This window comes from Zingiber officinale, chromosome 10B, assembly GCF_018446385.1.
Source record: "Zingiber officinale cultivar Zhangliang chromosome 10B, Zo_v1.1, whole genome shotgun sequence".
Classification (NCBI taxonomy): Eukaryota; Viridiplantae; Streptophyta; class Magnoliopsida; order Zingiberales; family Zingiberaceae; genus Zingiber; species Zingiber officinale.
In genome coordinates this window covers 82,557,599-82,584,301 of record NC_056005.1, presented here as the reverse complement: position 1 = coordinate 82,584,301, position 26,703 = coordinate 82,557,599, and the positions used below count along the sequence as shown (strand labels likewise).

The 26,703-nt window shown below is 41.6% G+C and overlaps 1 protein-coding gene across 1 annotated transcript; it reads left to right on the top strand.

Moving 5' to 3' along the window:
* The first annotated feature begins 9,265 nt into the window (after positions 1-9,265).
* Positions 9,266-25,889, top strand: LOC122029226. Its single transcript, XM_042588165.1, has 11 exons — positions 9,266-9,319; positions 9,554-9,604; positions 9,931-10,059; positions 10,107-10,181; positions 15,274-15,466; positions 15,548-15,628; positions 23,203-23,448; positions 23,557-23,678; positions 24,195-24,350; positions 24,456-24,620; positions 25,326-25,889. Exons 1-11 carry the CDS (start codon positions 9,266-9,268, stop codon positions 25,887-25,889), a joined length of 1,836 nt encoding a protein of 611 aa, XP_042444099.1.
* The last annotated feature ends 814 nt before the right edge of the window (positions 25,890-26,703 follow it).

Genomic DNA, 26,703 nt, shown 5'->3' with positions numbered 1-26,703 from the left:
TTCTCTAAGTGGGTGGAAGCAGAGGCCCTGGCCAGGATCACAGAAGATGTTGTCATCCAGTTTCTATGGAAGAATATTCTCTGCAGGTTTGGCATTTCGCACAAATTGGTATCAGACAATGGGAGGCAATTTCAAGGGCAAAAAATCCAGGCCTGGTGTAAGGGGTTTGGCATAACGCAAGCCTTCACTTCAGTGGCATTCCCGCAAAGTAATGGCCAAACCGAGGTGGTCAATCGAGAAATAGTACGAGTCTGAAGGTTAAGCTGGATCATGTGGGAGGTAACTGGGTGGAAGAGCTATCGAGCATCTTATGGGCCTATCGTACAACACCCCGAGAAAGCACAGGGCTGACACCATTCCATCTAGTTTATGGGAATGAAGTGGTAGTGCCTATAGAGATTGGAGTGCCATCAGTCAAGAGGACGTTATATGATGAAGGAAATGCAGAGCGGCGGCTGGCTGAGCTGGACCTCATTAGTGAAATCCACGACAGGACAGCAGCCTGACTGGAGGCCTACCGACAAAGAATGAGGAAAAATTATAATAAAAGAGTAATTCCTCGATTCTTTGGGGAAGGAGATCTGGTCTAGAAGCAAGTCAAGCCTGTGGGAGACGTGACCAAGTTAGCACCGCAGTGGGATAAGCCTTACAAGGTCATCAAGAAATTATCGTCCGGAACTTATTATTTACAAGATAACTAGGGCAAGAAGTTAGATCGACCTTAGAGCGCTAACTACCTGCGACCTTACAGAGTTTATAGAAGCGTATAAAGAAGAAGAGGCCGGGTTGTCAAATGTTGACGAGGAGGAGAACAGGTGGCTGTGGTGTTGTCACAGATCGGGGTGACAGACTGGGGCTAAAGTGGATCAAATAATGCAGTTAGAGGATATGTTATAGCGGGAATTGTATATCCTAATATTTCTTTCAACAGACTAAGATATTTTAGCAAAGTAAACCTCAAAGTGCAAGTGGTTGTGTAGGAAGAAAAGTAACAAAGTATTCCACATGAAATCATTAAGTCACATTATGCACAGGCGGTCAGTGATAATCATTTAAAAGGAGCAAAGATATCATCCGGAATCTCTTTAAGGATCTGGTCATGATCTAGAAACTCAGCAGGAGGAGCTGATTTCAAGTAGCCCTGTTCGTAGAGTTGTCGTAGAGCCCTAGCCGTCCCATAAATAATAGCTGTGGAGAAACGTTGTCCTGCTTGTGTACAAAACTCTGGAGAGCGTAGGTACAAGTCGCGGCTCTGTTTGCAGCGGTTATTCTCTCCTACCTTATAGACAGTCAGGGCTGTAGATACTCCTTCTACAGTAGCACGAGCCTGCGATAGTTCAGCACGGATGACCAGAAGTTCTGCCGCTTGAGACGCTAAGTGGGTCACCTAGGACTTTAATCTCTTGTCTTGCTCTTGTGCTAGGGTTTCTGAGGAATGCAGTTTCTGGGTTAATTGGTCAATGGCTCATTGATGTACCAAAACTTGTTGCTCCGAGTGCTGCTGATGTACAATGTCGACCTAGTTCTTTTCTTCTTGAAGGTCTTTGAGCTTGTGGTTGGCCTGCGCCAAGGATACTTTTAGATGGATATTCCTTCTGGTCAGGTCCTTTATTTCGGCTCTCAGGGCATAACTGGCCTGTGCAGCGTCATTTAACTGTAGCTCCAATTCTGTTACCAGGTCCCGCAGCACCTTGCTCTAGTAATGAGCAGCATGGAAGGATTAATTTATTATCAGGGGCTTTGCACAAGCCTGGGACATAAAGGAAGTATCTAATAAGAGCGGGGAGGATAATAGGTGCTGGGATCATTCAAGCTTACCTTGATATACAACTCTGAGAATCTATCCATTTGGGTAGGTGGCGGCAAGAGTTCCATCTGCTGCATACTTTCTTCCCATAAAGTGGCCAAACGACCTTTCATTGTGAGGAAGCTGGTGGGAACATCTTGTTGTGACCTTAACCCAGCCTCAGAAGGGGCAGTGGTATGGTAATGGTGATGAACAGGTGGTGGTGGCTGTGAAGGTCCAACAGCTGAGCCAGAAGGAGCTGAAGGGGGCACATAAGCAGGTTCTGGAGGTAAGGTAGTTGGTGAAGGGCGGTGTGAGGGGCCAGCTTCAGTGCTCGGGTGCTGTTGCGAGGTTAAAGGTTGAGCTAGCGGAGGCTCGGCCGGAACCTCGGATGGAGCAGGAGGAGCATTTGTCTGGCTCGGGATAGGAGTAGTGGTTGCAGCAGGAGGCGAAGAATGAGGAACAGCGGAAGGGCCCGAGTCTTGGCTAGGATTAGGGGCTCTGCGGCAAAGTCTGTGAGCCAAAGGCCGGTCATCCGAGTCAGAATCCTCAGAAGACAATCGAACCTTGCGCCGAGAAGCAGAAGGGGTATCACGACTTGAGCGGTCATTTACAGAACGTGTTCAACGAGCTGCTTGAAAGGCTTCTCTGAAGGCAGGGCTGGCGTAAGTTACGTTGGCTGATCTTCGACCACGGCCGCGACCAGGGCTAGAAGTCGGTCGGGAAATATTAGTTGATTGAAGAGGCATTGGGGCGGATGAACGGGCTGTAGGCGAGGCCCGGGGATGAATAGGGGCGGCAGGCCGGGATGTAGGTGAAGTCTTGGGACGAGCAGAGGAGGTAGATCGGACAGTAGACGAGGCTCTGCGAGGAAGATGGGGTCGGGGGTTTGCAGTGGTAGCCATACCGACATGGGTCGAAGTTAAGTAGGGGAGCGATCTCCTCTCTAAAATAACTCGACCACGCCGCATTATCTCCATATCACTTATAGGAAGAGGTTGGACATCTGAGGCACGGGTTAAAACATCAGCTATACAAGACAGAGTATGGGGTCAACTACAGTAGGTAAAACAAAATGCATGAAGTCATAAAAGAACCAAAAGAGAAGCTTACCCAGGGAGTGAGGTGTTTCAGAAGTAAGGTAACGCAGACGGAAATAGGACAACAATTCCTTAGATAATAAGCGCATTAAGTTCAACTGCCATCCTGCTAAGCGAGATGAAGCCTCTATATAGGAGATGTCAAGATGAAACTCCCCTAGTGGTGGGGTCGGGGGAAGTAGCGGTTGCCATTGCAGGGGCCATTCTACCTCATGGGGAAATTGAATGAAGAAGAACTTGCTCCTCCAGTTCGTTCCAGAAGGCTGTAGGGGTGAGAAAAAAGCAGTCCGAAGGCACGGCTGGAAGCGGAATTAGCCTTCTTCCTGTTGTCGAAGGGTGAAGAAGCAGTGGAACAAAGGGGCAGACCAGGGTAGCTCGCATACGTCGTAGAGTACTGCAAATCCATAGAGGAGCCTTATAGAATTCGGCGTTAGTTGGCCCAGGGAAATTTTGAAGTAGCGGCACACATCAGAAAAGAAGGGGTGAAGAGGGAGACGAAGGCCAGCCATAAACTGTTCTTTAAAAAAGGTGCAATAGCCATCGGGAGGAGCGAAAAATTGGTGCACTCCAGTGGGGATGATCACATGTGTGTTATCTGCAACTCTGTAGGTATATCGCAGATCATCCAGGTCCAGTTCGTCGAAGGTGGATGAGCCAGGAAAATACATCGCCGCCAGAGAAGACAGATGAGAGGAGGATGCCATGTGAAAAGAAACAGAAGGAGAAGAAATCAAGCAAGAAGTTACCGAACCAAAAATAGAGGTTTAAGCGTAGCAATGGATTCAGGAGGGAAGAAGAAGAGGGCGAGAAAAAGGTGGCAGGAAGAAATGAGGGGGAAGTATTTATAGCCGCTGGGCAGAGGGGCAATTTAGTTAGTTATCATCCACCAGTTTACAACAATTGGCGGGAGCAAAGAGGGCCAATGGATCGTCTTTGAAAATAACGCCCAAGGGTATATCTGGAAAGGTGTCGGCGTGAAGTACGAGGAGATAGATTTTGGGAAAAGACGCAATAGTTATAAGTGTCTTATGAACTCTTAACCCTCGCTCTCCCGCTCTGGTATTATCCTGTACTGGATTAAGTTGGAAAAAGCAGACCGGGGTGTTTGGCTGAGCTAGGGCGGTCAGCAAGGAAAGGAGAGTGAAACAGGTCGGGGTAAGGAAGTGAATCCCGATCGGGGTCAGTTAAAACTTGAACCAGAAGGTTGAAGTACACCTCCATATCACCACGGTCCATACCGATCGGGAAACATACAAGGTAATAAGAAACTAACAAGCTAAGGGGAGATCAAAAATAAGTAGTCATATCATAACATATCATAAAAAGGTTAAAGGGTCTTATATAACAATAAGTTTGGAAATGCAAAATCGTCAACAATCTTTTAGCTACATTGCCACATCAAAGTTCAGCATACATTGCCACATGAAGGTTCAGCATCAGTAGGAGGCGCGGGGAGGAGAAAGAGGTCGTCGCCATCCTTGAAGGTAGGATACGACCCTGCAGGAAGCTCGCTCATTAGGCGAGCAGTGTCCAAGAAGTTTTCCGAAGGGGCAGAATGAAGCAGACCCTGCTCAAACATTTGACGAGCCCCGCCGGCCGCGCTGCAGTATAGCATAAGGTTCATCAAACCTCCTATCTTCCTCAAAAAGAAAGAAGATGTGACATAGGATAGCCTGTATGCTCTCAGACGACCAGCTTCACCTGCTTGATAATCTGCCAGCTCTGCCCGGGCCTTCTCAACATCGGCTTGGGCCAAAACCAAATCTTTTTGACTCTGGGAAGCATTCGCCTGAGCCTTCAAAAGATTGGTCTGTAGTGATTTGATTGTAGTTTGGCTGGCCTCCCAACGACTTTGGATGGCTTGTTCTCGGTCGGCGCTGGAGGCTAGTTGACCCTGAACATCTGTTAAGTTTTTTTGAAGAGTCTCTTGAGTTTCTTGTAGACTCTTCAGATCAGAGGATAGAGTGGTCAACCGGGCGTCCTTCTTATCCAATTCAACCACGAGTGAGCGACGCCGCTCCCTCTCCGAGACCAACTTGGACTCACTGGTCTTCAGAGCCGCCTCCAAGGTCTTTATTTTGTCAAAAGCTGCATGGGAGATGTTTCGGACAGACTCGGCAGACTCCCCAATCAATCGAAGATACCCCGCCAAGTCCCCGGGTGTCAGGTTAAGTGGGTCGCGGGGAGTAAGCGGTAGCTCCAATTCTTGAAGGCGAGCCTTCAGCACCTCATGCTCCCTCTGCAAATTGGCTGCATATTGAATTGCACTCAAGCTGGTGGAGCAGACCTGCATAAGATGTAGAGGGAAAGATTATAAGGAATTCCAGAGGAAGAGCCCTGAGAAAAGAAAAACTCACAGAAATTATTTGGCGAGAGGCGTGATCCAGCCCGTCCATCGGCAAATTATTCCAAAACCTTCGATTGCCTGACCGCCAGGACATGGCTAACTCACCCTGTAACTGAACTAAGCCAACAGCGGGAGGAGCATCTTCAGCAGCTTCTTCAGCGGCATTAGGCTCGATGGAGGAGGGCAGGCGCCAAGAGGTGGTGAAGGCATACTTTTTGGGGATTCTCCCCCAAGTTCAAGAAGCGGAGGCCGGAGCGGCTACAGGAAGTGAGGCGGACAAAGTTGTCGAGCTCTCGGGTTGGTCCATTACGGGAAAAGGGATCTGCCCGGGAGAGAAGGCCTGAGCAGGAAGAGAGGCCTGCTCGGGAGACAGAGCCCGAACGGGTGTCGGGGCTGATATTCTGGGCGATAAGGTGAGAACCTCTGGCCCAAGAGCAATCTCCCGGTCGGGAGTAACAGCCTTAGCCTCGGAAGATTGGGAGGCGGCGGATGAACGTTGGCCAGAAGGAAGGGGCGGAGGAGACACCTGAACCGCAGGAATGACCCTCTTCCTTTTGCGTTGAAGCCGTAGTCGCTTAGCGGGAGGGGGAGAAGCGGCTCATTCTTCCTCGGCCTATTCTAATGGGGCAAGGTCTTCCATAGAGGCAGCATCCAAGGGAAGAGTGGGGGGAGCTTCCGCCTGGGCTGGTGCAGGAGGGGCAGATTGTGAGGAAGCTGCTAAGCCCTGTTTAAGCTCCACGCTCAGGGCTTTCAAAACGGTGAGAGAATGTTGTTTTATATTCGAAGAATAGGCTCGGAGCATAGCAGCCTCTGCAAAGTGAAAGAGAGATACCTCAGTTAGCGAAGAATAGCAACAAGGAAAATAGGGTCTTACCTAATGGAGCCCCTATCTATGCAGGAACTGGGCTGAGCCCTAAAGAATACAAAAAGCCTTCCAATAGTATTATAGACAAGCGAACGCTCACGCCTTGTAGTTTTTCTGAAGCGGTGGTGGCGTCGCAGGAAGACTGATGTTGGTGCACAGGGAGATTAGTAGGAATGTCAGAGCGCCATTGGGTTGGCTCGACCAAGGGCTCAGGTAGTCTAATAAAGAAAAAAAAATGAGATTTCCAACCTTTGTTGGAAGAGGGCATGTCAGAGAAGAATTTATAACCAGGTCTAGCTTGCACCATGAATACCCCTGGTTCAGATCGTTTGAAGGAATAAAAATGATGAAATAGCTGAGCGGTCAAGGGGATTTGATATATGCGACACAGAATGACGGTGCCACATACAGCTCTGAAGAAGTTGGGAGCAAATTGAGAAGGGCAGATACCAAAGTTTTGGCTCAGGGAGGAGATGAATGGATGTATGGGAAAACGAAGGTCTCCTAGAAGCTGGTCCTTGAAAACAGTCATGAAGCCTTCAGGAGGGAATGCAGGACGTTCGCTGGGTGTGGGGACTTGAAGTTCGTAATCCTCGTTAAGTTTCAGGTTAGACCGGATTACGGACAGGTCATGATCGTCTATGTCAGAAATGTAATAAGAATACCAGAAGGAGGCCTTACCGTCTACCATTATCAAAGTGAGGAAGGTTGAAGAAGAAGTCAGTCGAAAGGGGGAAGAGCACCAGGCGTGAGGAGTTGAGAAGGGGAAGGGCTAAGGCACCAGGGACAACAAAACAACGAGGTGGCGAAGGTAGTTGAAACACTCAAGACGATGACGGCGGGCTGCCTTTAGGGCTTATAAAGTGGGTTTTCCTGGGGAATATCGAAAGATGAGTCGAGTATATTTTTGGGTAAAGCACCCAATGCCATCCGATCATAGAATGACATACTCTTATGGGAAGTCGTGTATAAAAAGGTGTTGAGTCGACGGCGTCATACAACATAAGCAATAAAGGCGTGGGACATGTGTCACCCCCTTAGGAAGCGTATTAATAATAGACGTGATAAGAAAATCATGAGAGGAAGCTGGCGTACGGAAGCGTTTGCCATGCGATCTTATGGGAAGCAGCGAAGAAAATTGGCAGGAAATAAATTCGAATGTTGCAAGGCTACACGACGTCATTTTCCTAAGGGTTGAGTAAGATTTTAATATTTTTTATCTTCACAATACGTCTGATACTGTATATCTCTTGACTTCAGACGGGGTCAAAGCGGTCCCTTCAAGCAATCCCTGGTCGGGAACTCACCCCTAGGTCGGCAACATCTGTTCCCGAACGGGCTTCCCTAAGAAGTCCCAGTCGGCAATCCCAGACTCTCGTCCCAGTGCGAGTTATAAGTGAGCATGACTCTCACGCCCAACGACCTTCCCGGTCGGTTGTCCCAGACTCTCGCTCCAGTGTGAGTTATAAGTGAGCATGGCTCTCACACCCAACGACCTTCCCAGTCGGTTGTCCCAGACTCTTGCCCCAGTGTGAGTTATAAGTGAGCATGACTCTCACGTCCAACGACCTTCCTGGTTGGTTGTCCTAAACTCTCACCTCAGGGCGAGTTATAAGTGAGCATGGCTCTTACGCCCAATGACCTTCCCGGTCGGTTGTCCCAGACTCTCGCCTCAGGGTGAGTTATAAGTGAGCATGGCTCTCACGCCCAACGACCTTCCCGGCCGATTGTCCCAGACTCTCGCCTCAGGGCGAGTTATAAGTGAGCATAGCTCTCACGCCCAATGACCTTCCCGGTCAGTTGTCCCAGACTCTCGCCCCAGTGCGAGTTATAAGGGAGCATGACTCTCACACCCAACGACCTTCCTGGTCGGTTGTCCCAGACTCTGGCCTCAGGGCGAGTTATAAGTGAGCATGACTCTCACGCCCAACGACCTTCCTGGTTGGTTGCCCCAGACTCTCGCCCCAGTGTGAGTTATAAGTGAGCATGACGCTCATGCCCAACGACCTTCCCGGTCGGTTGTCCCAGACTCTCACCTCAGGGCGAGTTATAAGTGAGCATGACTCTCACGCCCAAAGACCTTCTCGGTCGGTTGTCCCAAACTCTCGCCCCAGTGCGAGTTATAAGTGAGCATGGCTCTCACGCTCAACAACCTTCCCGGTTGGTTGTCCCATACTCTTGCCCCAGTGCGAGTTATAAGTGAGCATGGCTCTCACGCCCGATGATCTTCCCGGTCGATTGTCCCAGACTCTCGCCTCAGTGCGAGTTATAAGTTAGCATGACTCTCACGCCCGATGACCTTCCCGGTTAGTTGTTCCAGACTCTCGCCTCAGTGCGAGTTATAAGTGAGCATGACTCTCACGCCCAACGACCTTCTCGGTTGGTTGCCCCAGACTCTCGCCCCAGTGCGATTTATAAGTGAGCATGACTCTCATGTCCAACGACCTTCCCAGTCGATTGTCCCAGACTCTCGCCTCAGGGCAAGTTATAAGTGAGCATGACTCTCGCCCCAGACTCTCACACCCAATGACCTTCCCGGTCGGTTGTTCTAGACTCTCGCCTCAGGGCGAGTTATAAGTGAGCATGACTCTCATGCCCAATGACCTTCCCGGTCGGTTGTCCCAGACTCTCGCCTCAGGGCGAGTTATAAGTGAGCATGATTCTCACGCCCAACGACCTTCCCGGTCGGTTGTCCCAGACTCTCTCCCCAGTGCGAGTTATAAGTGAGCATGGCTCTCACGCCCAGCGACCTTCCTGGTCGGTTGTCCCAGACTCTAGCCCCAGTGCGAGTTATAAGTGAGCATGACTCTCATGCCCAAAGACCTTCCCGGTCGGTTGTCCCAGACTTTCGCCCCAGTGCGAGTTATAAGTGAGCATGGCTCTCACGCCCAATGACCTTCCCGATCGGTTGTCCCAGACTCTCGTCCGAGTGCGAGTTATAAGTGAGCATGACTCTCATGCCCAATGACCTTCCCGGTCGATTGTCCCAGACTCTCGTCTCAGGGCGAGTTATAAGTGAGCATGACTCTCACGCCCAACAACCTTCTCGGTCGGTTGTCCCAGACTCTCGCCCCAGTGCGAGTTATAAGTGAGCATGACTCTCACGCCCAACGACCTTCTCAGTCGGTTGTCCCAGACTCTCGCCTCAGGGTGAGTTTTAAGTGAGCATGGCTCTCACGGCCAATGACCTTCTTGGTCGATTGTCCCAGACTCTCGCCCCAGTACGAGTTATAAGTAAGCATGACTCTCACGCCCAATGGCTTTCCAGGTCGATTGTCCCAGACTCTCGCCCCAGTGCGAGTTATAAGTGAGCTAAGCTCTCACGCCCAAGGACTTCTTTTCTCGGTCAGCACTCCTTATATTCACCGAAGTAAAATACAACAAGCCAAGTTCTCGTGCCTAACCGGTTAGTAAGCCGTATTTCCAGGGTTTCTGCTAAATATGAAAATTCACAGGCACATTCTCAAGTGTCTCAGCTGCTCCAGCCAGGGGATCATTTGTGTGAGGTAAGAGGAAGGTGGGGTAAACAGGTTATCCTTATTATTTTTGCTATTTTTGCTAGAAATATTAGAGAAACGTAGGTGTTTTATAGAAACATAATGATACCTGAGCAAGAGGGTGTGGGGCTACACCATGAGTGGAGCCCAAGAAACAGGTTTTATTTCGTTAACAAGGTGAACATTTTTTAAGGGTTTACATTACTACCAGATCCAGAGGTTTGATCCTTCCTGGCCAGATGAGCTTGAGCTCTAGTTAGATCTTCCTTAATAAGATCGATTGCGCGCTTCAGTTGCCCAATAGTCTCATCTTTGATCCGTCCTTCTTCTTTCAGGAGAGTCACCTCGTCCTCATGTTTCATCTTCAAATAGATAATATAGTGAACCTGGCTCTGGAAGTCCGATTAAGCTTTAAGCTTGAGAGCAATTTTGGCCCGGGTTCTGGATTTGGCGGCCAACCAGAGGTTTTCCATTTCATGAGTAAAGGATGCTTGAAGATCTTTGCTCGCAGTCATCTCCAGCAAGGCTTCCTCTTTCTGAGCCAATAACTCCGTCAGATGGGCAATTTGCCGAAGCAAAGAAGCAGGTTCGCTGGATTCCGTTACAGGTTCCATGGAGGCTTGATGCTCTATTGACAAGAGGGTAGCTTGAGGAATAGATGAGGAAGATATACTAAAACCTTTTATAAGGAAGGAGAAGGTGAAGGGATTTCCTCGGAACTTGAGTTAACGCTCGGAAAACAGTGTAACATTTATAGGAGAAGAGTAGGCTCGGTAATTGAAGAATCAATATACACACAGAAAAATCCCGTTTATCTCCTAGGACAGCAAGAAATTATGAAGAAGATAGACGAAAAATAGGTCGGCAGAGGATGCGAGAACCAGGTCAGGTAACAAAGGGACTTAGGTCTAGTCAGTCGGACTAGAGCCTCCTTCGACTAGACTTGAGGGGGAGGCTTGTGATACGGTCCATTATCGTGGGGTCAGTAAGATGATGTGGTTAGGAGTCAAGACCGCAGGATGGTCATAAGTCAAGATTACGTGGAGGTCAAAAGTCCAGCCCCAAGGGAGGTCAAAAGTCTAGCCCCCGTGGAGGTCAGAAGTTAAGCTTACGTAGAGGTCAGAAGTCCAACCCTCGTTGAGGGCAGAAGTCAAGCTTACGGGGAGGTCAGAGGTCCAGTCCTCATATAAGTCAAAAGTCAAGCTTACGGGGAGGTCAGAAGTCCAGCCCCCATGTAAGTCAGAAGTCAAGCTTGTGTGGTCATGGTCAAAGTCTCAGCTGACGGGGTAGTCAAAGGATAGGATGGCAAGTTGGACAAGATCTAACTTCGATAGCAGTCAAGGACAAGACCCACAGGCCAGGTATAGCTAAGGAATGGGCCCACAGGACAAGCATAGGTGCGGAAGGGCCTCCGGCGCGACACAGACCTAGTGTACAGGTCAGAACATACAAGTCATGGATAACAGTCAAGGCCCACAGGCCAAGTATAGCTAAGGACTTGGCCCACAGGACAGGCATAGGCGCAGAAGGGCCTCCGGCGCAACACAGACCTGACTTACAGGCCGGGAAGTACAAATCAGGGATAATAGAGGACCGAAGCGGGTCGGGACACAGGCCTGGCATACAGGTCGAAACGTACAAGCCATGGATAACAGTAGACAGAAGTAGACCGGAATACAGACCTGGCTTACAGGTCGGGAAGTACAAATCAGGGATAACAATAGATAGAAGCGGGTCGGGATACAGACCTGGCGTACAGGTCGGAACGTACAAGCCATGGATAACAGTAGACAAAAGCAGGTCAGAATACAGACCTGACGTACAGGTCGGGATGTACAAGCCATGGATAATAGAGGACAGAAGCAGGTCGGAATACAAACCTGGCGTACAGGTCGGGACGTACAAGCTATGAATAACTAAGGATAGAAGCAGGTCAGTATGCAAACCTGGCGTACAGGTCGGGATGTACAAACCATGGATTATGAAGGACAGAAGTAGGTCGGTTTACAGACCTGACTTACAGGTTTGGACTTATATCCTCATGGCATGGGATAAAGGGATCAAAGAGCACAGGTCGGAACTCAAGATTAGTGGAAGCAGACCAATGCACACAGGTCAGGATTTATAGCCTTATGGCTCAGGATACGTAGTAGGATACGTAGATCGATTAAACGTATAGGTCGGGATGTACAAACCATGGATTATAAAGGACAAAAGCAGGTCAGTTTACATACTTGGCTTATAGGTTTGGACTTATATCCTCATGGCATGGGATAAAGGGATCAAAGAGCACAGGTCGAAACTCAAGATTAGTGGAAGTAGACCGATGTACATAGGTCAGGATTTATAGCCTTATGGCTCAGGATACATAGCAAGATACGTAGATCGATCAAACGTACGGGTCGGGATATGCTAGCCAAGGATACAGGTTAGGATTTATATCCTCCTGGACCGAGATAAGCAAAGTTAGAGGTAGGCATACAGGTCGGAACAAACGAAGTCAGACGTATAACTTAGAAGTAGGGATAAACAGAACCGAACTAAGGTATACAGGGCACGACACGTAATGCCAATAAGAGACAAGACCGGTCAGGGTTTGCAATAGGAGATGCATAGGACAAGGTTCAAAGCACAGGTCTGGAGGCGACGTTAGATCGGGGTTAGCAAGATATCAGAACGAGGCTAGCAAGTGTAAAAGTCCAGCATAGCAATCACGAGCGGAGGATGCCAGGCACTACCAGACAAGCAAGTAAGGGAATCGTAACTGCCTGTCAGAGAATAATCAGTGTGTCAAGGAATATGCTAACAGTCGGGGCTCATTACCCCTTTTGGTTCTGTCGCCGGCCTATGAGGAGGTGTGATAACTTACATTTTGCTACGATATTTTTTATCACTTTGTTAGACGTTTTAATCTGGTTGTGCGTTAATTTACGGTATTTATCAGGTTTTATGAATGTGGTTGATTTTATTCTTTTGTTGCAAATATTTGCTAATTTAATGGCTCCAGCACTAATTGGGTGTTATTGAATGATGTAGGGAGCCAAGGATTAATTGGAGGGCTTTTTGGCCATACACATGCAACCAATGGATGGATGCAGCTTGAGCTTTATTTTGTGGTCAGATTTGTTGCTGGGAAGGAGATATTAAAGCCACAAACAACAGCTAAGTGAGGCACCTTTTCAACCTAGAAGCCCTAGCAGCCATCGTCCCCTCCGCGTACACCACTTCTTCTTCCTACTTGGATTCAAGGGGAAGCCGCCGCATCAACACATTCCAGCAAGCATCCTTCACTTCACCATCCACTTTTTCCCTTTCCCTCTCCATGGATTCGAGGAGGAACTTCGAGATACCTCCGAGTCCAACCAGATTTGGCCGGATTCGGACTACCACTGAGGTTCAGATTCGGGAACTCTGGACGCCTCGCCATGCCATCTTCCTCTGGAGTTTTGATCAAGATTCTGAAAGACGCGTGCTGTAGTGTGTTGCTCATCTTCGGGCAAATTCTGGTGAACTGGTCATTTATTTCTTGTTTGCATTAAGTAGTGTTTCATCAGTCTTCCTCATATATGATTTATGGTTTTTGCATTTAGCTTATTTTAGTTAGTTCATGAACTTTGATTGTGCTGTTTGTGTGTTTGGAATTGTTCATTGATAGGTTTCCTTAAATCAGTAATTGGTTCATGCTTCTTTTGTTTCATTTCTTTAGTTTAATCTTCTAGTGGTTGTCTAGTGGTTGATTTACGTGCTTCCAAGTAGGGACATTCCAATCTGTGAGGTAAAGCAATTTCTACCAATCAGAATAATTCATGCTGGAGTTAACTTTCACCGTAATTTCTAAGGGAAATGATTCGTGTCTTCAGCTATTGTTATACTATTTAATTTACAGTAGGGACAGAAATTAAGTTGGTATTATAGTGTGAACTTTGCAACGACATGACCATTAATTATCAGTTCACAGTATAGTATCAATTTTTAGCACCGTTGCCAGGGAGATTACGGTGTGGGTTAATTTTCAGATTTGCAATATATTCTGTGTAATTTTTGGTTGTTGAATTTATTGACTTGGTGGGTGAAATAGCAGCTAAATGTATGACCAGATCATCTACCAGCAATTTACTCGATCTTCACCTAGAAATTGAAAGAACATTTCACATTTTGCTGAGAAATCAAAAGAGAGCCAAAAATAACTTCAGCGAGTAGCTTTCCAGTGACTGAATTTAACATGGAGAATAAATAAACACTTAGGGAGCTGGCTGCACCAGATGTTTCTTATAATTCATTGTGCATTCAATATCCTGAGCTAGATATGGATTTTGAACTGCTTCAGGACTTATTCATCTCCTTCCTAAATTTAATGGATTATCTGGTGAAGACCCTTCTAGGCACCTTCAAGAATTTCATGCAGTTTGCTCTCTATGAAACCACACGGTATTGGGGAGGAAGATATTTATCTGAGAGCCTTTCCATTTTCGTTAGCGGGAGCAGTGAAGGATTGGCTGTACTCTAGAACTCCAGGTACAATTACATGTTGGGTGGATATGAAAAGATCATTTATGGAAAAATTCTTTCCTGCTTCACGAGCCGGAGGTATTAGGTGAGCAATATGTAGTGTCCAACAACTTTCTGAGGAGACGTTGTATGAGTATTGGGAACATTTTGAAAAGTTATGCTCTAGCTGTCCCCATCATCAAATCAGTGATCACTTGCTCATACAGTATTTTTATGAGGGTCTCTTGCCCATGGATAGATGTATGATCGATGCAGCAAGTGGGGGAGTGTTGGTGAATAAAACACCTGCAGAAGCAAGGGAGATCATTTCTACTATGGCAGCTAATGCCCAACAGTTTGGGTGTAGACAAGCATCTACTAAGGGGATAACTGGAGTCCAGTTATCTAGGGTAGTTACTCAAGAAATTAAGAATAGCTTGCTACAAGAGATGACCTCTGCATTCAAACAGTTGGCACTTAGCTATTCATAGCAGCCCACAACTCAGACAATGCCTACAACAATGATTTATGGACTTTGTTTCTGCTCATCTCACACTACTGACATTTGCCCCTTGTTACAGAAAGATGAACTTTCTTCTTTTACAGACCAAGTGGCAGTAGTAAATAATTGTCAGCCCCGATCTCAATTTTACCAACAACAATCTGGGAATAAATAGCCATACGATCCTTTTTCTACTACATATAATCCCGGATGGAGAGATCACCCTAATTTGATGTATGGGAATCCATATCAACAGCAACCATATCAGCAGCAACTATATCAGCAGCAACATGCGTATCAGCAACTATCTTCTTCATCCCAGAGGCCAGCAGTGTGTCCATTCCCTCAACTCCCTTACCGTCCATCACAACTCCAATTGCCCAAACCAGAACTTACCACACAAAAGCTGGAAGAGCTTATACAGCAGATGCAGTTAATGACAAGTAATCAACAGAACTTAGAGAGACAAATTGGACAGATGACGTCAAGTATTACCCAACCGCAGTCGCAAGGATTGGGACAGTTACCTTAGCAGAGTGTGCCAAACCCAAATGGGAATGTTAGTGCTATCACACTTCAGAGTGGGAAATCTATTGGGGAAGTGGAACTCATCCCGTTGGCACCAGCTACAAATTCAGTATGTTTGGAATAGGAAACTGAGCAAAATAAGCACTTACCATTTCCGCAGAGATCTGTAGAAAATGGGCAAAAGGATGATAGGAAGGCAGAGGAACTGCGAGAGCTAGTGGATACCTTCAGTAAAGTAGAAGTGAATATTCCATTACTGAAAGTCATTAAGCACATTCCAAAGTATGCAAAATTTTTGAAAGACCTGTGTGTTCATAAGAGAAAACTGAAGGGCAGCGAGCTAGTCAGTATGGGTAAGAACGTATCAGCACTAATTCAGACAATGCCATAGAAATGCAAGGATCCAGGAGTCTTTATGATACCTTGTGTTATAGGGGATAGTGATTTTGGAGATGCAATGTTGGATCTAAGAGCCTCAGTCAATGTTATGCCAAAATCCATTTTTGAAGCACTTTGTATTGGGCCCTTACAAACAACTAGAATAGTTATTCAGCTGGCCAATCATAGTTTAGTTCATCTCGTTGGGGTGATAGAAGATGTCTTGGTAAAAGTAAAGGATTTAATTTTTTCAGCAGATTTTTATATTTTGGATATGGAGGGGAATGTCTCTCCGGGACAAGCACCATTAATCCTTGGTAGACCATTTATAAAAACTGCTATGACTAAAATGGACACTTACCATGGAGTTTGGCGATACAATAGTACAATTCAATATTCTTGATGCAATGAAATTCCCAACAGAGGATCATGTAAGACCGTTAGATTCGATAGAGGGGGGGGGGGTGAATATCGATTCGAAAATCTCGAGTTAAGACGCAGCGGAAAAGTAAAGAAGTAAAGAGATGAACACTGTTGATTTTTACTTCGTTCGGAGCTTGTGACGACTCCTACTCGAAGGCCCGTACTCCTTGAGTACTTTCGTTGGGCAATTCACTAGCAATTCGGATAATTACAATTTACGTACAAATATTGCTAATGAAAAGAAAGAAAACAAAGCTAACCGACAAACAATGAATTAAAAAGAGAGCCGGAGTGAGTCGTCGGAGCTTTGTGAACGTTGTTGGAGCGCAGAGCAGCAGAGTGATTGGACTCAGAGTTCTCAGAAGACTGATATAAAGCTCCACCCTTGCCCCTTCTTTTATATGAAGCTCAGGGCGCCCCGGATCCCTTCCAGGCGCCCTGGTGAGACGTGGCAGGTCCAACCAGTGAGCTCCACGTGGCGACGCGCAATCAGGATAAAGTTTGCCTCCCGGGCGCCCGGATCCCTTCCGGGCGCCCGGACCCTGTTTTCCCGCAGAATCCGTCCTGCAAGACAAACGTTAGTCCGGAGGTAAATATATATCCTGTAAAACAGATTGTTAGCACAATTAAAGTTCAACAAAGTAATAGCAAAGAGTATGACTTAGATTCCGTCTTTCCGAGACCGGAATCTAGTCACGATCTCGACTTAGATATCCGAAATGGATCTAAGCCGGATCGACGCCTAATGTTCCCTTCCCGGGAACACGTCCTCGCAGTCACTCCCCTCTAGTGACTTACCTTACTTACCTGCCAAACGTCCGATCAGCCCCTTTCGACTTCGCCACCATCCGGCCACCCGACCTAGCCGACTTCTCGCCAGCGTCCCAGCCCATCGACCGCTTGGACTTCTCGCCAGCTATCCGGTCAGCCCGTCGACCTAGTGGACTTCTCGCCAAGCGTCCGGTCAGCCCGTCGACCCGCTTGCCGTCGACCTAGCTGGACTTTTCCTGCACACTTGATCAAAGTGTCAGACAACAACACAACTAACTTAACCTATTTGTCATTCATCAAAACCTGGGTTAGACCGTTAGTGCTACCCACACCAACAATCTCCCCCTTTTTGATAGAATGACAACCTGGTTAAGTTAGTGAAAACATATGCAAGAAACAACATGCATTTATGTGGTTTTAAAGTTTGTTAGTTTGTATTTTCAAATTGGTTTAGCTAACTTAACCACCTAACCCTCCTCCCCCTTTGGCATTCATCAAAAAATGAACAAAGGTAAATAATCATAGTGAAGACTTACTGTAACAGGTAATCAAATTTTGAAAGATAACTAAGTTTGGTTCAAAATTTGAAAGATAAAAGTGCAATTTTTAACACCAAGTTAAAAAATAGTCAAGTTGACTTGGGGTAGACAAGTTGAGTTTTGAAAAGTTAAAGTTAATCAAGTTTAACTTTTCAAGCGTGTAGAAATTTTCAAGACAGGTTTTTCAAATTTACTTTTTATGTTTAAGTAACATTTAATTTTCAAAAAGGTAAAATTTTCAACTTCGATTTTTCAAACAAAGCAAAAATTAAACTTTTCAAGAAATAAAATTTTTGCCAAAATTAATTTTTAAGGCTAATTTTGGAAATAGTTAATTTTTCAAATCAGGTTTGAAAATTAGGTGGGATTAAACTTAGTTAAATTTAACTTTTTGAAAACTGGTGTTTTAAAAATAAGTTAGTTTTAAAATAGATGTAAAAAAGTATTTTTCAAACACACAAAATTTTAATTAATTTCTCCCCCTGAACTTGATACTTAAAAGTTTGAAAATATTTGCTAAGAATATTCAAAGTAATTTTTTTTTTTAAATGAGGTAGAATTTTCTAGAGAGAATTTAAAGAGAAGATTAAAAAAATAACGCTTAAGGAGATAATTAAAAAATAAACCTCCCCCTGAATTTGATATTCCTTTAATTTGATATTCCTTTAATTTATTAATCCTCCTTATTTATTAATTTTTCTAGGGGATTTAAAAGAAATTGAACCTCCCCCTGAATTGGTTACTCCCCTTAATTTAATATCTCCCCTTTAATACTAAGGTTTGGTTGTGTTAAATTTCAAAGCCCTAACACATTTGTCTAATTTAGTAATACATATATTATTATCTCTGTATCCTTGGTATAACTGTTTATTTGAATTTGATTAATCAATTATTAATTAATTTTAGATTCAAGTGCTTAACTTTAGTTTAAGGTTAAATAAGATAAGATTTTATTAATTCAATAACAGTTAAGCATTATCAATAATTTATTGATTAGTTTTCACTTGATTTAATAATTTAATACTTAGTGAAATAATTTAAATTTCATATTACTTGATTGAGCTGGTCAATGAAAGTGTTAGTTATAATTATGATTATTAAAAAAAATTTAAAGGGATTACTAAAACAGCATTTAAAAGGAATTTAAAATGATTTTTATAATATGTTTTATGTCAATTAACATATGTTTGATTCAGTTTTGATTTTAGATTTAAATTAATATTAGTGGTTAATTTAAGTTTAAGTTAAAAACTTTAATTTTAATTTTAATTTCAATATTAAGTTTTAATTTAAGATTTAATTTTTAGTTAAGTCAAATTAAAAATTAATTTTAAGGTTAAAATGATGTTTAAGATTAAAAATGAGTTTAAAGTCAAAATAATAATTTTTAAAGTGAAAATAATCTATAGAAATAATTTATTATTACTATTTTTAAGTTAACAAAATTTCATTCAAAATGATACAAAATTTTTAGATAGTTTTAAAATGATTTATAAAATATTTTTTAAATGATTTTTAAATTTTTTTTTTTTAAAATAATTTTTGAAATAATTTTTAAGTTAAAATAATTTTTAAGTTAAAATAATTTTTAAGTTAAAATAATTTTTAAAATAACAATAATTTTTAAAAGGTTTTAAAAGAATTTTTTAAAAGAATTTTTAAAGTTTTTTTTTTTAAAATGATTTTTAAAAGAGTTTTTAAAATAATTTTTAAAAATGTTTTAAAATAATTTTTAAAAATGTTTTAAAATAATTTAAATTTTTTTTTTTAAATGATTTTTTAAAAGAGTTTTTAAAATAATTTTTAAAATATTTTAAAAGAATTTTTTAAAAGAATTTTTTAAAGTTTAAAATGATTTTTAAAAGAGTTTTTAAAATAATTTTTAAAATGTTTTAAAATAATTTTTAAAAGAATTTTTTAAAGAGTTTTTAAAGAATTTTTAAAAAGTTTTTTAAAGAATTTTAAAAAATAGTTTTTAAAGAATTTTAAAAATAGTTTTTTAAAGAAATTTAAAAATAGTTTTTAAAGAATTTTAAAAATAGTTTTTTTAAAGAATTTTACAAATAGTTTTTTAAAGAATTTTTCAAATAATTCTTAAAGAATTTTAAAAATAGTTTTTAAAGAATTTTAAAAATAGTTTTTAAAGAATTTTAAAAATAGTTTTTTAAAGAATTTTTAAAATAGTTTTTAAAGAATTTTTAAAATAGTTTTTAAAGAGTTTTTAAAATAATTTTTAAATATAGTTTTTAAAGAATTTTTAAAATAGTTTTTTTTTTAAAGAATTTTTAAAATAGATTTTAAAGAATTTTTGAAATAATTTTGAAAATAGTTTTTTTTTAAAGAACTTTTAAAATAGATTTTAAAGAATTTTTAAAATAGTTTTTAAAGAATTTTTTTTTAAAATAGTTTTTTTTTAAAGAATTTTTAAAAATTGTTTTTAAAGAATTTTTAAAATAGTTTTTAAAGAATTTTTAAAATAGATTTTAAAGCATTTTTAAAATGGTTTTTAAAGAATTTTTAAAATGGTTTTTAAAGAATTTTTAAAATGGTTTTTAAAGTTATTATAATTTGAATTTGAAATTCGAAATTTAATTTTAATTAAATTTAATTTAATTTGAAACTTGAAAATTAATTTTAATTTAATTTGAAATTCGAAATTTAATTTTAATTAATTTTAATTTAATTTGAAATTTGAAAATTAATTTTAATTTGAAAATTATTTAATTTAATCCTTATTCATCTTACCCGATCTAGATTATCAATCAGGGAATCCTATAATTTTGTGAGATGAATTAGATTTAATTATTGAGTTTGGTTTAACTTGTGTTAGATTCAGGTTTAGCTTTGGTCTCAACAAATAGGCATTCTTCGGATAAACTTCTAAGCTTGGTGAGTCACCTGGACATCATTAGAAGTAACCAACCCTTCGAGGTTTTCCGAATAGTCCTATCCACGGAGCTTAGTACCAAACCTTGGTCTACCTAGTTAGGATCCGTAAGGGGTAGCTTCGGTCAGTTCCACTTGGCCAAATGCACCAGATCGAAGCCATATCTTTCTAGACATGCGATGCCCAAGCTTCCCCAACGTACTATCATCCAAAACTTCACCAGTACTACTTGTCAAGTTAAACTTTTTGTCTCTTTTTATCTATTCCTAACTACCCTGCCGGGTTAGTTTGTTTTCGGTTACCCTGTCGGGTAAATTATTTTTGGAGGTGCCAGCTATTCTGGAGCCTCCCCCTAAATTGTTGATTTTTATTTTTAAGATTTCTTGTATAATTAGAGTTAGTTTTAGTTAAGTTTTAATGTTTAATTTGTAATTTAAATTTAAGTTTTTAATTTTGAATTAATTAAATTGGTCAAATTATCTTTCTTTAAAAGAGTATATTTAATATTTAAATTTTCTTTCAATTTTAATTTTATTGGGTTAATTGACTTATCTTTCTTTAGTAGCTTATTTTTAAAGTTTAGGTTTTTATTTAATTTTGAGTTAATTAAATTGTTTGAATTATATTTCTTTAAGGGTTTATCTTTTAACTTTTTATTAATTGTTAATTTTGAATTTTCTAGATTATTTTTGTTTAATATGTTATCTTTAACATTTAATTTTAAGTTTGTTAACTTCCGTTTTGATTTTATCAAAGTGTTTGATTTTATCCTTATATTTTCTTTACCTTTTAAGTTGATATAATTAGTGGAATTTATTAAATAAGTCTTATCATTAAAATTTAATTTTTTGTTAATTAAATTATCTTGGGTTTGGATAGAATTTTCTAGATTGATATTGTCTAGATTATTAAACAATTTATTAATTGTGTCTAGATTGATATTGACCTTGTCATCCTTTTTGTTTGAATTTTCAAATTTGTTTAGGTTTAAATTCGAATTTTTAGATTTATTAATTATTTTCAGATTTTCTGTATTTTCTAAATTAATTATATTTGTTTTATCAGAAAATATCCTAGGGGTATTTTCGCAAGTATTGTCATGTACACTATTTTCACATATACTTTCAGATCTATCCAAATTAACATGCACATATTTTAAACTACTACTAGCAAGGGTGTTTTGGTAAATATTACTAACCTTGAGCGCAACCCCTAATTCAGCAGGCTTCTCCGTTGGATCTAACTCGAGTCCGGATTCGACTTTAACTTGATCTTCTAGCTCCATTGGCGTCTCGTGAAGCTTGATCAACCGGGTCCACAGCTCATATGCATTCTTGTATTTTTCTAGTCTGCATATAATATTGTTAGGTAAAATATTATAAATAATTTTACTTACGTTTTTATTCAGCTCCGAGTTCTGAGAAGGTTTTTTCAATATTAGCATATAATCAATATCTACGCTTCCTAAGAAGCATTCCATTCTTCGCCTCCAGTAGTTGAAATCTTCATCGTACGGTGGTGGTTCATTGGGGTTCCATCCTTCTTGAAAAGACATTGTTCTTGCACACAATGAAACAAAGACAAAATCCCAAGACTTGGTCTTGGATTAGCAGTGCTGGAAAAAAAAATAATATTTCACTACAAATTTTTTTTTTAAATGATAAAATATTATTAAAATATTAATAAAAAATATTATCTCAAATTTTTGAAAATGTAATATTTTGTCGATACTAAATAATAGTGAAAAGATGACGATGTATTTTTCAAAACCAGTTTTGGAGGGAAAAAAACGAAAGGCGTAAGGTTTTATTTTAAAAACGAATGATATATAATTTTACTTTAAAAAGACCCCCTCTTTGTCTGATTGGTGGTTGCACCAAATCAGAGCGGTACCTGCTCTGATACCACTTGTAAGACCGTTAGATTCGATAGAGGGGGGGGGTGAATATCGATTCGAAAATCTCGAGTTAAGACGCAGCGGAAAAGTAAAGTAGAGATAAGGTTTTTTACTTCGTTCGGAGCCTGTGACGACTCCTACTCGAAGGCCCGTACTCCTTGAGTACTTTCGTTGGGCAATTCACTAGCAATTCGGATAATTACAATTTACGTACAAATATTGCTAATGAAAAGAAAGAAAACAAAGCTAACCGACAAACAATGAATTAAAAAGAGAGCCGGAGTGAGTCGTCGGAGCTTTGTGAACGTTGTTGGAGCGCAGAGCAGCAGAGTGATTGGACTCAGAGTTCTCAGAAGACTGATATAAAGCTCCACCCTTGCCCCTTCTTTTATATGAAGCTCAGGGCGCCCCGGATCCCTTCCAGGCGCCCTGGTGAGACGTGGCAGGTCCAACCAGTGAGCTCCACGTGGCGACGCGCAATCAGGATAAAGTTTGCCTCCCGGGCGCCCGGATCCCTTCCGGGCGCCCGGACCTCCGGGCGCCTGGACCCTGTTTTCCCGCAGAATCCGTCCTGCAAGACAAACGTTAGTCCGGAGGCAAATATATATCCTGTAAAACAGATTGTTAGCACAATTAAAGTTCAACAAAGTAATAGCAAAGAGTATGACTTAGATTCCGTCTTTCCGAGACCGGAATCTAGTCACGATCTCGACTTAGATATCCGAAATGGATCTAAGCCGGATCGACGCCTAATGTTCCCTTCCCGGGAACGCGTCCTCGCACTCCCCTCCAGTGACTTACTTACCTGCCAGACGTCCGGTCAGCCCTTCGACCCGTCTGGACTTCTCGCCAGCTATCCGGTCAGCCCGTCGACCTAGCTGGACTTCTCGCCAAGCGTCCGGTCAGCCCGTCGACCCGCTTGGACTTCTCGCCAGCTATCCGATCAGCCCGTCGACCTAGCTGGACTTCTCGCCAAGCGTCCGGTCAGCCCGTCGACCCGCTTGGACTTCTTGCCAGCTATCCGGTCAGCCCGTCGACCTAGCTGGACTTTTCCTGCACACTTGATCAAAGTGTCAGACAACAACACAACTAACTTAACCTATTTGTCATTCATCAAAACCTGGGTTAGACCGTTAGTGCTACCCACACCAACAGATCATTCACTCCTGAGCATTGATGTATTTGATGAGCTAGATTTTGATATACTAAGTGATGCTGCAACAGAATTAATGAACATTTCTGAAGAGACCACCTTTGTAGGAGATGAAGTATCCTTCGACCTAGAGGATAATGGCAATGACTACAGCCTGGAAAACAGAGTTGCTGGAGAATTCATGGCAGAGTTGTATTCAGAGAAGTCAGATTCAGTAGTAGAACAGGAATCGACATTAGAGTTGAAACCTTTACCAGATCATCTCAAATATGCTTATTTGGTAGACGGTAATTAGTTGCCAGTAATCATTTCAAAGAATTTGAATCTGAATCAAGAAAGCAAGCTTTTAGATTTATTACGACAACATCGGAGAGCTATTGGTTGGACGCTTGCAGATATACCAGGTATTAGTCCGGTCATATGCAAACATCAGATATTTTTGGAGGCTGATGCTAAGCCAATAAGACAGTCACAACGCCGTCTTAACCCACTTATGCTAGAGGTAGTCAAGGCTGAAGTAACTAAGTTGTTGCGAGCAGGAATTATATATCCCATTTCGGACAGTCAGTGGGTCAGTCCGGTGCAAGTGTTACCGAAGAAATCCAGCCTCACCATGGTGGCAAACAGAGAAAATGAATTGATACCTACCCGAGTGCAAAATTCATGGAGAGTCTGTATTGATTATCGCAAGCTCAACCAAGTCACAAGAAAAGATCATTTTCCCTTACCCTTCATCGACCAAATGTTGGAAAGATTAGCAGGAAGATCACGTTATTGCTTCTTGGACGGGTTCACGGGTTATTTTCAAATTCTAGTGGCTCCAGAGGACCAAGAAAAGATGACTTTTACGTGCCCTTTCATAACTTTTGCATATCAACGAATGTCATTCGGACTATGTAACGCTCCAGGTACTTTTCAACGATGCATGATTAATATTTTTTCTGATTACCTTGAACATTGTATGGAGATATTTATGGATGACTTCATTGTTTATGGTTCATCTTTTGATTCATGTTTGGATAATTTGGCTCAGGTGTTACTTAGGTGTATAGAAACTAACCTTGTGTTGAACTTTGAGAAATGTCACTTCATGGTTGAGAAGGGTATAGTCTTGGGTCATATAATTTCAAATGCTGGATTACAAGTAGATACTGCAAAAGTTAACGTAATATTATCTTTGCCTTACCCCGTATGCGTACGGGATGTGCGATCATTTCTTGGACACGCAGGATTTTACAGACGGTTCATACAGAATTTCAGCAAGATCACTTTGCCATTGACTCATTTGCTGCAGAAAGAAGTCGAATTTAATTTTGACCAGGATTGCAGAGATTCATTTAATAGAATTAAGAAGGCTCTTGCTTCTGCTCCAATTATTAGACAACCGGACTGGACACTTCCGTTTGAAGTGATGTGTGATGCATCAAACTTTGCAGTGGGAGCAGTTTTAGCTCAGTGGGTTGGAGGAGTACCTCATGTCATTTATTATGCTTCCAGAACATTAGATTCAGCCCAGGCTAACTACACTACAACTGAGAAAGAATTGTTATCTATTGTGTTTGCACTAGATAAATTTCGATCTTATTTATTATGCTCTTACGTGATTATTTTTTCAGATCATGCAGCTATTAGGTACCTTTTAATGAAGCCATCAGCAAAACCAAGGTTAATTCGGTGGATGCTCCTACTCCAAGAGTTTGATATAGAGATACGCGACAGGAGCAGAAAGGAGAATTTAGTAGCAGATCATTTGAGTAGGATTGAAGGGAATTTAAGTCCATTTCCAATTACTGATTGCTTCCCTGACCAGTAGCTTCTGCAGATTCAGGGTAAGGAACCATGGTATGCTGACCTGGTGAATTATTTGGCTGCTATTTTTTTCCCTACACATTATTCTAGAACTCAACATGACAAATTAAAGAGTGATTCCAAATACTATGTATGGGATAACCCATATTTATGGAAATTTTGTAGTGATCAAGTGATTAGGAGATGTGTTCCGGATAATGAATTTAACTCTATATTATCTTTTTGTCACTCACTCGCATGTGGAGGACATTTTGGGCCGCAACGCACAGCTAAGAAAGTCCTGGATGCAGGACTATATTGGCCTACATTATTTAGGGATGCATCTAAATTTTTAAAGAGTTGTGAACGTTGTCAGCGAATGGGTACAATAGGGCAAAGGAATGAAATGCCGCAACATCCAATATTATTTTGTGAGATCTTTGACGTATGGGGCATTGATTTTATGGGCCCTTTTCCTAATTCTTTTGGTTTTATTTACATACTGCTTGCTGTCGATTACGTTTCTAAATGGGTGGAGGCAATTGCTACCAAAACTAATGATACTGTTGTTGTTGTGAATTTTGTTAGGAATAACATATTTTGTTGGTTTGGAATACCTAGAGCAATCATTAGTGATCAAGGATCACATTTCTGCAATAGACATATGAAAGCCCTGCTGAGCAGCTATGGTGTAGTTCATAAGGTGTTAACTCCTTACCATCCTCAAACAAACGGGCAGGCCAAAGTTTCTAATAGGGAGATCAAACTGATTCTGGAAAAAACAGTAAGACCCGACAGAAAAGACTGGAGTAGAAGACTGAGTGATGCTTTGTGGGCCTATCGGACAACATTCAAAACACCAATCGGTATGTCACCATACAGAATTATTTATGGCAAGTATTGCCACTTGCCAGTGGAAATAGAGCACAAGGCATACTAGGCAGTTAAATCCTACAATATGAACCTAGAGGAGGCTGGAATTGGGAGGAAATTACAGTTGCAGGAACTTGAAGAACTTCGATTGGAAGCATATGAAAGTTCCCGTATTTACAAGGAAAGATCTAAGGCCTTCCATGACCAGCATATATTGAGGAAAAATTTCAATTATGGAGATAGAGTGCTGTTGTATAACTCAAAACTTAAGTAGATGCCAGGTAAGTTGAAATCTCGATGGGAAGGTCCATTCATTATTACTAATGTGCTACCCTATGGTGTTATAGAATTGTAGGATCCTGCTTCTGGGCGTGTATTTAAAGTGAATGGGCACAGAATCAAATTATTTTAGGAGCTGGATAAAGGTTCAATGTTGGAAGCTGCATCTTTGATTGATGCCAAATACCAAATTTGAGGGAAGTTGCTGTTTTTATTTAATAGTTCTTTGTTCATTTTCAATTTTCTGGCAGTTTACACTAGTTAGTTCATTTTTATTTTTCTAGCAGTTTACTTGGTTAATTTATTTTGGTTAAGTGTCGTTTCTCGTCTACTGGGAACTAAATTCATGCCTCAACTGTTTGTCTTTTCACTTTAATTTTTCAAAGTCTGTTAAGTTGATAGTTGCACCTGGATAATCCGTCTACATGATTGATTTGGTTTATTGCATATGGTTGGTGGTATGGAGTTGGATATAATCTTGTTAGCTATGAATGATGTATTTCTTTTACCTAGTGAGGAATTAAGCCTACTATTTTTATGTGTGCATCACTCATAGTGAATATCTCCAGAACTTGCTTGGCTCTTTTCAAAATCACATGAAC

Coding starts and splice junctions, on each gene's coding strand:
- LOC122029226 (XM_042588165.1), top strand. CDS start 9,266: ATGGCTCTCACGGCCAATGACCTTCTTGGTCGATTGTCCCAGACTCTC. Junction 10,182..15,273: donor TTGCCGAAGCAAAGAAGCAG/GTTCGCTGGATT, acceptor CCATTTCCGCAG/AGATCTGTAGAAAATGGGCA. Junction 24,351..24,455: donor TATTATCTTTGCCTTACCCC/GTATGCGTACGG, acceptor CATTTGCTGCAG/AAAGAAGTCGAATTTAATTT.